General features: G+C 38.7%; 1 protein-coding gene across 1 annotated transcript; it reads left to right on the top strand.

Annotated features, from left to right (window-relative positions):
• Nucleotides 1-10,781: 10,781 nt before the first annotated feature.
• LOC130463600 (S-protein homolog 1-like) lies at nucleotides 10,782-11,213 on the top strand. The gene has a single exon (XM_056832778.1). The coding sequence runs from the start codon at nucleotides 10,782-10,784 to the stop codon at nucleotides 11,211-11,213; it is 432 nt and encodes a 143-aa protein (XP_056688756.1).
• Nucleotides 11,214-11,454: the final 241 nt, after the last annotated feature.

The following is an 11,454-nucleotide window of genomic DNA, read 5'->3' as shown; positions in this document are numbered from 1 at the left end:
TGAGGGAAAATTAGAAACCGGGTTGCCTCCCGATAAGCGCTCGTTTTAAGTCATTAGCTTGACTCCAAACCTCAAAAATCAAGCGTCGATGGGTGGATTGGAGAGATAGGCCATCTCCAATTTTCCAATGAACGCTTTTTCAGTGTATAGCTTCAACCGTTGGTCGTTCAGTTTGAACTTTGTGCTATCGAGTACCAAACTTCTTGCTCCAACTATTGGACTAGCATCAACTGTATCACCAGGATCATCATCACCTGCAAACTCTTCCAAACCAAGTGCATTATTTGAAAAATTTCTAGAATAAGAATGAGGCAACTTAGCATTAGAGGCAATCAAAGAATAAGACACTTCTTGCATTGGACTTTTCATCTCATGAGACAAGTTAAAGCTCACCTTATCATCCCCTACAGTCAAGGTTAGCCTTCCTTTCTTAACATCGATAACTGCCCCCGCGGTATGAAGGAATGGCCTGCCTAAGATTATTGGAATCTGGTTGTCCTCTTCTATGTCAAGTACAACAAAGTCTACAGGAATATAGAATTTACCTACTCGCACGGGGACGTTTTCTAAAACACCTAAGGGGTATTTAATAGAATGGTCGGCCATTTGCAGAGTAATGGTGGTACATTTCAATTCTCCCATGTTCAACTTTTTATAAATAGAGAGGGGAATGACGGACACACTAGCACCTAAATCACATAGAGCCTTATCAACGAATAAAGCACCTATATGACAAGGGATGGAGAAACTACCGGGGTCCTTTAGTTTAGGAGGAGACTTGTTTTGTAACATAGCACTACACTCCTCAGTTAGAGCCACTCTCTCTACACCACCAAGATCCCTTTTCTTAGTGATTAATTCCTTTAAATATTTTGCATACATAGGAATCTGAGATATTAAATCAATGAAAGGAATCGTTACCTCGAGATTTTTGACCATAGCCAAGAACTTACCGAACTGTTGATCAACCTTTGCTTTCTGCATTTGATGAGGAAATGGTAGTGTAGGTGCAAAAGGGGGAGAATCAGTAACCTTCTCCTTGCCGCTCTTATTCTCCTCTATTTCATCCTCAACACCCGGGGTTTCAACCCCTACATCCACAGTCTTAATTTCAACATGTGCCTCTTCACCAGACTGATGATCACCCTTTGACTTATATTGTCGATGTGGAAATGGCAATCGAGGAACAAAAGGGCGAGAATCATCAATAGCCTTCTCCTTGACTCTTTCCTTAGTCCTTCTAGCCTCCTCTCTCCCCTTTTCAATATCTATAAAATCAGTAGGTACCAAGGGGGCATCATATGTAGTACCACTGTGAAGAACTATGGCACAAGCACTCTCTCTAGTGTGATCTTGAGATGAAGTAGATTGCCCTGCAAGTTTTCCCGGTTGCCTTTTTGACAAAGTATCAGCGAGTTGAGCAACTTGGTTTTCCAACATTCTATTTTGATTCTTCAACTCCTTTATGCTCTCATCGTGGTTCTTTTGAGCAATCTCTGAGGTCTTCTGCATATTCGCTATGAGTTTATACAGGTCACTCATGTTAGGCTCTGGAGTGGCATTGCTCTGCGGAGGTTGTTGCTGATAGCCTTGGTGCGGGGGTCTATTAAACCCCGGGGGAGCATTATGTGAGGCTCCTTGTGGAAATGGAGGCCTAGCAACATGTGCCTGAGGTGGATGGAACTGTGGTTGTGACCATTGTTGCTGGGGTTGAGGATTTTGAGCATTGTTGCTTCGATATGAGAAATTTGGATGATTCCTCCAACCTGGATTGTACGAGTTGGAATATGGGTCATCGGGTTGCCTCTGTTGAAAAGCATTCACTTTCTCCATTCGCGTGGTATCCTGCAGACTATAAGAGCACTCATGACCAAAGTGACCTTGGATTCCACATACTTCGCAGTAAGAAGTTGTTACCGGAGCTACACTGGACATAGCATTGATACTCATTGGGGGAGTACCAGACTGAGGGGACTTCAAAGCATCGATCTTTAGGTTCAAGGCTGCCACTTGTGATGACAATAGGGCATAAGCATCGACATCAATCTTGCCCTTCTTAGATGTAGTTCTGGTGGTGCTGTAATGATTAGCGGCAAGATTGGCAAGGAAATCATAACCTGCATCCACTTCTTTGTCAAGAAAAACACCTCCAGAAGCAGAATCAACCGTGTTCTTTGTTTCATCTTGCAAACCATGGTAGAAAATCTGAACCAAGAACCATTTTTCAATATTATGATGCGGGCACGACCGCTGCAAAGCCTTGAATCTATCCCAGGCTTCTCTAAGTGACTCTCCCGGTTCTTGCGTAAATGTAGTCAACTTGTGCCTTATTTCAGCCGTCTTGGTGGGTGGAAAGAATTCTTCGAGAAAGGCTTGTGAAATAGCACTCCACTCTGTCTCCTTGACATCGTTCAACCATATTTGTGCCTTGTCACGAAGGCTAAAACCAAACAACATTACTTTCAATTGGTCTTGAGTGACCCCTTGATGCTTGATAGTGCCACATAGTTGGTTGAACCTCTGCAGATGGTTGGTGGGTTCCTCAGATGGATGGCCACCATATTGATTTTGTGAGACCATAGAGATTAGAGCGGGCTTGATCTCAAAGTTGATTGCCTCAATAGTTGGCATTGTGAGCCCAGTCGGAACACTGCTCGAGGAAGGAACCCCATATGATTTCAAGGATTTAGACATCGTGTGACTCGGTGGAGTTTGTGAGTCTTGAACCCCTGACTGCTTCTTGTTTTGTTGTTTCTTTTTGAGTTGTCGAAGAGTCTTACCAAGATCGGGATCGGGTGGAACTAAGGTACCTGTTCTAGCAGACCTGGGCATAAACAACAGACAAGAAAACGCAGTGAAATTTGCCTCAATTGGAACTAAAAGTTCCAATGAGACGATGGAAACAGTTCAAATAATCAAACTAAAACTAATAGAATATAGCCGTCTCCCCGGCAACGGCGCCAAAAACTTGATAGATTAAAAAGTGATACCGCAAGTGCACGGTGTCTGTTGTTAGCAGATACTTAGCAAATACGGGTCGATCCCACAGGGAGACAAGTTCTATTAGTTTTTGCCCAATTATACGAACTATTTCAATAACGAAAGTTGAGTTTGAGTATTAACTACTAAAGCTAAAACAATAATAAAAATGCGTAATTTATCAATGAATTAAAGGTCTAGGGCGTCTGTTCGGTTCACCATGCTTATACCAATCCAATAACACAATTCAATTCGACAACGAATAAACTAGGTCGAGTAATTAAAGTACATGCTAATCCTACGGTCGGGTCTTAACACTTTCAATTCAACATATGCAGTACGATCGCTAACATAATCAGAATTGCCAATTGTACAAAGCCTCTAAAAACACGATCTTTCGATTCTAATTCCTATTAGCTAGATAATTAATCCATGAAATTGGCCGATAACATGAATCAACGATTAAGAACAAATCAATTGGAATTACTCAAGCAATAATCTATAGATTAGCAAACTTTATTGCATAACAATCATGGTATAAACATGGCTTCCCTAACTTAGCCCTAGAATATAACTACTCGCTCATAATTGAATTAACAAGCATGAAATACATAATGAAAACGAGATTCATAATCAAAGGACGAATTAATCTAAGAAACGAAAATAATAAGAAAGAATAAAAGCAAAAGAAATTATTGAATTACCTCTAGATTGATTAATTGAATGGAATGAACTAGGGCTCAATAATGTGTAGAGAGAGAAATAAAACTGAACGTTTAAAAGAATTCTAGGAAAATAATAACATGAGGGAAATTAATTAGTTCCCTTGAGTATTTATATGCTCCTATTTTCTAAAATAAAAAAAATTAAATAAATATGAAAATAAAAATAAAAGTCGTCGATGATTGGTCGATGGAGCGATGATGTGGCAGCCAAACCCGAGCACGAGCCGCGCACACGGGAAGATAGATGGCGAGGCATGGGCAGCGAGGGATCTCGCGCACCATCCCTCGCTGGCATCATGATGAGCGACTAGCAAAAAGGTAGAGCAGCGAGGGAGCTAGCGAGCCATCCCTCGCTGCCCTGCGCGTGTGTGTAGCAAGCCAAGCGACGAAGCTATAGGCAGCGAGGGAGCTAGCGAGCCATCCCTCGTTGGCCTAGTGAAGTGCAGCAAGACAAGACGACGAAGCTATAGGCAGCGAGGGAGCTAGCGAGCCATCCCTCGCTGGCCTAGTGAGATGCATAGCAGGCCAAGGCGACGAGCAACGAGGCAGCGAGGGAGCTAGCGAGCCATCCCTCGCTGGCCTAGTGAAACAAGCAACCATGAAGCGATGAGGCACGACGATGGATGTAGCGAGCCAACGATAAATGTAGCGAGCCTACGATAAATGTCTTGCGAGCCAACGAGGGATCTTGCGAGCCAACGAGGGATCTTGCGAGCCAACGATAAATGTAGCGAGCCTACGATAGATGTCTTGCGAGCCAACGAGGGGTCTTGCGAGCTATGCACAAGCGATATATCGAGTTAATCATCCCCGGAAAACTCAATTCTCCGATCAAACACTTCGTCTCCGACTCAAACCATCAGGTGATCATTCGTTCCACCTCCAAACACTCCGAAAGCACCCAAATGATTGTAAAATCACCTGAAATATCAAAGAAAACACAAACGGAGCGTAATAGAGTACAATAACGACGACTTATGCAAATATGACTCTAAATGCAACTAAAATGAGACGAATGCCTAGAAATGCAACCTAAATGAGCCTAGAATACCCTATATAAATATGATTCATCAGGTGTAGAATTTGGTATCATGAAATGGAGGGAGCGTAAATGGATGTATGATAGACTTGATGGGCGCAATATTAAGCCCGAGTTTCTCAACGGGGTTATAGAGTTCATTGAGTTTTGCAAAGAGAATCCAAATTGTGGTGACGGTGAAAAAATAAGATGTCCATGTTCCCTGTGTGATAACAGACGGTTCTATATATGATGTTGAAACAGTTAGAGTACATCTGTACAAGAAGGGGTTTGTTCGTAATTACTATGAATGGGTATGTCAAGGGGAAAGTTTCGGAGAGTCCGCCCCGCGTGTTCAAACAAATCCATACCGTGATATGATTATTGACGCTCTTGGAAATAAGCAAGAACATATGTTGAACGAAGAGGTCGATGTAGTTGAAGAAGAGCCAAATGATGAAGCCAAGAAGCTTATCGACCTTCTAAAGGAAGCTGAATACCCATTATATGAAAGGAGCAACCTATCTGTGTTGGAGATGGCATCAAGAATTGCAAGTTTGAAATGTGAATTCAACTTACAACACAGGTGTGTGGATGGGTTTGCATCTTTGTTGAATGATGCGATTCCAAATAACAACCAAATGGGTAGAACTTTCAATAGCAAAAAGAAGGTTCTTAATGGCTTGGAACTTCCTCATGAGAGGATCCACTCATGTCCTAAAGGTTGTTTTCTCTTCTGGAAAGCCGAAGCACAATTAGATAAATGTAGAGTATGTGGAAGTGATCGGTATAGGAAGGCTTCTAGAGGTAAGCTTATTCACGCTAAAGTCCTAATCTATTTTCCAATGACACCTAGGTTGCAAAGGTTGTAAGCTACCAAGAACGTTTTTGAGGATATGACTTGGCACGCCAAGAATCCTCGAGTTCAAAACACCTTTGCACATCCTAGTGACAGTGAAGCATGGAAGCACTTGGATACAACCTTTTCTGATTTCGCATCAGAGCCTCGAAATGTTAGGCTTGGTTTGTGCATGGATGGATTTTCCCCCATGGTAAATTTGGCTCCCAATGTTCATGTTGGCCTAATATTCTTACACCATACAACTTGCCTCCATCGATGTGTATGAAAAAACCCTTCATATTCCTTTCTTTGCTTGTCCCCGGTCCTAAAAATCCAAAGGGACACTTAGATGTGTACATGCAACCGCTCATCAAAGATTTGAAACAGTTATAGGGGGTTGGGGCTATAAATTACGACATATCAAGCAAGCAGAATTTCAACCTCCGCGCAACCCTTTTGTGGACTATTAGTGATTTCCCTGCATATGAAATGCTATTTGGATGGTCCACTACTGGAAAGAAGGAATGCCCTTACTGTATGCATAAGTCCAAGGCATTTTAGCTAGAACATGGAGGTAAAGTTTCATGGTTTGATTGCCATCGACAATTTCTTCCACAAGATCACCCTTTTCGGAAGAATAAAACAGCTTTCTGCAAAACGAAGTTGAAAATGGCATGGGTCCGCATATAATGAGTGGCGAAGAATTGTGGCAATGTGTGAAGGACTTGCCTCAAGCAACTGATGGTCCTCAGGCTCTTAAGAAGTTGAAGACTGCAAAAAAGGGATGGTTCAAACAAAGTATTCTCCGGCACAACCTAGATGTCATGCACATTGAAAAGAAGCACCTGGAACCCACTAATGCAAGAAAAGACATGGCAAAATATTGTAAACGTCGGCAGTTAAAGCTTGAAAATGGAAGTAAAACCATGCCAAAAGCACCTTTTGCACTTGACAAGGCTCATAAGAAGGTGTTATGTGAATGGGTTCGAGACTTGAAATTCCGGGATGGATTCGCTTCAAACTTGAGCAGGCGTGTCAATCTTTAATCATGTAAGCTACATGGAATGAAGAGCCACGATTGTCATGTCTTCATGGAGGGGTTACTACCTGTTGCTTTAGTGGAATTTCTTCCCTTGCATGTTTGGAAGGAAATTACGGAGATTAGTCAATTATTTCGAGATTTATGCGCTCCCACTATCAAAATGAGTGATGTAGATCGCTTGGATAAGAATATAGTTAAGATCTTGTGCAAGCTAGAGAAGATTCCCCCCCCCCCCCCCCCCCAGCATTTTTCAACTCAATGGAACATTTGCCAGTCCATCTTCCACACGAGGCAAAGGTTGGTGGTCCCGTGCAGTACAGGTGGATGTACCCATTTGAAAGGTAATCAAATAAATACCCTTAAGTGTAAATAAGTAATCTTTTTTAGCATTCTGCACATTTACTAGTAACTATTGATTACACTTACTTAATTTATAGGTTTCTTAACCATTTAAAGCGTAAGGTTGGAAATAAGGCACGTGTAGAAGCCTCCATATGCAATGCTTACCTAATGGAGGAGATTTCAAACTTTTGTTCCAACTATTTTCAACCGGAGGTTGACACCAAAGCAAGGGATCTAGGAAGAAACGTCAATTCGGTTGTTGAGAACCAAGATGATGTTAATATCCCCTATATGTTCAGGGTTGATAGTGGTCGTGCACCTACTAATGTCCGTTTGCGCTTCTTGCAAGACATGGAGTATGATCGAGCACATCTTTATGTGCTCGCAAACAGTGGCATCTTAGGTGATTATGAAAGGTAATAAACTAATATTTAATTATTATAAAATTCTTTTAAAGCGGTAATTTAATCCTTTTTTTCCTTAACTACCATAGAAAATTTGAGGAGCATATTCTCCAAACTCAGCCACACATAGCTATGGAGGATATTTGGAGTATATTCGAAGCTCAATTCCCTGAATGGTTTAAGTCACATGTGAGATTAATTATATATTGTTTATATTGATATATGATATCACTTATACTAATCATTAACATAATACAAAAATTAATGACTTCTTCTACAAATTAGGTTCTCCGGTCTTTGATAACGGATGATGTGATACGCGCTCTTGCAATGGGCCCCTCTAGACAAGTGAGAACATGGAGTCATTTCTATGTGAATGGATATAATTTTCACACACATGACTATGAAAAACACAAGTTAACTATGAATTATGGAGTGTTTGTACAAAGTCCTGAAGAAATTGACTACTTTGGCATTTTGGAGGAGGTGGTTGAAGTTGCCTATTGTGGTAAGCTTTGAGAGTACAAGAAAATCTTGTTTAAGTGCAGTTGGATGGACTCCGTGAAAGGTATGAACATTCACGAACAACACAAACTGGTGGAGGTCAATCATTCTAAAAGGTACCCAAAGTACGACCCGTTTGTATTGTCTTACCAAGTTATCCAATTATACTTTGCTCATTACCCCAGTTTGAAGAGGGATAAAGCCCAATGGTGGGCTGTGTTTAAGACTAAGGTAAGGTCAGTGATTGATGCTCCAATTGACTTAGAATTTCTCCAAGAATATGCGAATGAGGTTTCTTCAGCTATTTGTGCTCCAGATGAGATTCCAGATTATGAAGATCCAAAAGATGATGAGGATGAGATATATGATGACGATGTTGAGGCTGATGAGTTTGAGCCAAGTGGCGAATGAGAATGCTGAGTTTGAGACAAGTGACGATGATGATGATGATGATGATGATGAGTTTGATGATGATGACTATGATGATGATGATGATGCATACGACGACTAGCTATCATGTTCTTGATGTGATTGATTCAATTTAGTTTGTAAAATGTTGTGTTGAACATACATTAAGATGTAGTTTGATAATCTTATGTTTGAAGTGCGAATTATGCTATCTCTTTTTATGGAGCGAACGTTGATAATCTAATGTTTGAAGTGAGAATTATGTTATCTCTTTTTATGGAACGAATTATATTACTAGGGATTTACTTCTTATTAGATACTTACATATAGCGAACGTGTACTGTTCTTGGAATTTACTTATACAACTAATGTTTGGTTTGTGTTTTACTAATTAAACAGATGTCCGGTCAAGGAAAATTGCCGACTACAGAAGTAGTTGGTAAATTACCAACTACTTACGTAGTCGGAAAAATAACGACTACTTAAGTAGTCGGTATTTTACCGACAATACTGTAGTCGGTAAAACTTACCGACTACTTATCAGTCGTAGTTTAGTCAAATTCCGACCAGGGATTTTCCGACCACGCTTTTCCGACTACATTCGGTCGAAAAATTATTTAACGACTACTTTGTCCATTTTCCCGACTACTTTTGGCGGTCGCAAATTCACTGTTTTCTTGTAGTTTTGGTGGGGGCAGAGTTAAGATGTTTTGCAGGTGGCGAAAATCGAGTATGAGTTCTGAGTTCAGGTTGAAGGTGCATAGAGTCATTCAAAGGTCTTATATGTTTCCAGGCGGGATTGTGAATTCTCCAAGGTGTAATTAGGTAATTCCAGAGTTTATCGTGGGTTGTATTTTTTATATAAGAGTTTTTAGTTTATAATTTATGAATTATGAATTCTGAATCCTTGTGTGAGTTTGTAATTAAGTTAAGTATTTCTTTGAGTTAAGTTCGTATAATTAAGGTTTAAGTGGATCAAGAAAGCAACAACTAGGGTATTACCATACTTTGACCATTAATATGCAGTTGATTTTAGCGAATTAGGACGTCGATTAAAAATCGTTAAGATAAATCTAATTAATAAAAATTACCCAGAAAAGTTCAAAACAAAAATAAAAAGAGCGATAAGTTTGAAGCTTGTTTTTTCCGGGTAAAAGAAGTATAAATTACCTAATTTCCTTTTCGAGAAATTAGGGGGTTAACTAGGTTGGATTAATTAGAGTTTATTGAGTTAATTAAGTTCTTTTGGGGGGAATGGAGTTAATTGATCGAGTTAATTAGAGGTTATTGTATTAAAGTAATTTTTAGTATATAGCTAGTTTAGCTTACATTATAAGGATTTATTGCTTGTTTGGCTTTATTTGGCCCAATACTCTCAATAGGGGTAGAATGGTAATATTACACTAATGGAAATTTAACGCCGTTAGGCATTAAGGTCATGATAAATTCTCAAACCTCATGAGTATATAGTGAATTATTGAAAACATAAGGGTATATAGTGAATTAAGTTAAACCTCAGGGGTATTTGTTGAAAAAACCGAAAAAACAATTTATTTATTAAAAATAAGAACCATGATTGTTGTGAAAGTAATTTATTCGGATCAAAGTAAATGTTCAAGTACAATGAATGATAATAAAATAACTAAAAAACTAATTAGTTTCACATGTTGGTATGGATTCCACAACCATCATTTTTTAAACTCGAAAAATATGTCCACATGTTAGATACTTAGGATCGGATATAAGAAAGATTTTTTCTTTTCTTTTAAAGATAGGTTTGATCAGAAATTCAGAACAAACTTTATTGATCCATAAGAAGGATAGAATCATATACTATCAAATATGTCCAGTCCACGTAGAATCTTGCTTGTGATGTACGAATTGCACACGTTAGGCGTACTTCACAAGCAACAATTAAAACATATCTGGAAAAAAGGAAAGATATTAATTGGCATTAGAAAATCTCCAAAGATCTTATATTCATTAATGTTCATTTATTGCTTTTACACAACAATTGAAACAATTATATCTTTCCTTTCTCGCAAGTTGAAAAGAAAGTTGTTTCACACTAATTATATTTTCCATAAATTAAAATAAGATGTTTTAATCTAGTGATTAATGCTGAAATTTTGTGTATGATAGTTTACAAGTTCGAATTCCCCTCCCCTATTTTGATTTTTCTCCCCCGTGTTTCATTCACAAAATTAAAAACATTCCATAAATTAAAAATTACTGTCTCCGTTCTTTTTAGTTTTCTCTTTATTTACTTTATCATTTCCTTTTTACTTGTCGCTTTATTATCTCTGTTCTTTCTGTTTAAATTGTGGCTTTTGAAATATCACATGAATTAAAACTTGTGGGAAAAGTGATTAAATCCTTACCATAAATCAAAAGTCTTAGACCATTATAAATAGATTGTGTAATCCTACATTTCTACTCACAAGAACCCCAACTCTCTAACTTTCTTATCTATTTTCTCAAAGAAAGCGAAACCTATAGAAGCCATAGTTAAACAACAATGTTGAAACTATTAGTAGCCATAATATTAACTTTAGGAGTCGCAGATCAACCATTAGTGGCATCTTGGAGTATATTGCCAGCAAGATATTGGGTAAAAATAGAGAATGGATTAAGTAAGGATATTCTGGATGCACATTGCATCGGAGGTGGTAAAAAAATTACTGATCTAGGGCTTCAACATATTCCACTGAATAGTAATTTCAACTGGACATTCAAAAGCGAGCTTTGGAAAAAGGTTGCTTATAATTGTAACTTGACATCGCCTAGCAATGGTCATTTATATTACGAAGCATATGAAAATGATCAAAGTTTTGAGGATAGGTATTGTGGGGGTCGTCATTGTACTTGGAAAGCGGCTGATGATGGTTTATATTTGTATCACGATAAGAAAAAGAGATATATTCGTTTGGGAACCTGGGATAAACCATAGCAAACTTTGAAATTAACATTGTATGTTCATTATAAATGGGCATTAATAATAATTGGTGGTTAAACACCAACTTTTTTCTTATTTCATGTCGATCATGTGGTTCTGCATCTGTTTTTGTTTTTGTTTTTTACTCTTTCGTTGTCTAAATTGAGGAATCTAATTTAATTTCATATCAACATCATTCTTATGATCCATGGAAATTAAGTAGATTTTATGGCACCGTATGACAGTTAGCGGTTAG

Source organism: Spinacia oleracea, chromosome 6, assembly GCF_020520425.1.
Source record: "Spinacia oleracea cultivar Varoflay chromosome 6, BTI_SOV_V1, whole genome shotgun sequence".
Classification (NCBI taxonomy): domain Eukaryota; kingdom Viridiplantae; phylum Streptophyta; class Magnoliopsida; order Caryophyllales; family Amaranthaceae; genus Spinacia; species Spinacia oleracea.
The sequence above is the reverse complement of the archived record's forward strand: the minus strand, read 5'-3'. Positions and strand labels throughout refer to the sequence as shown.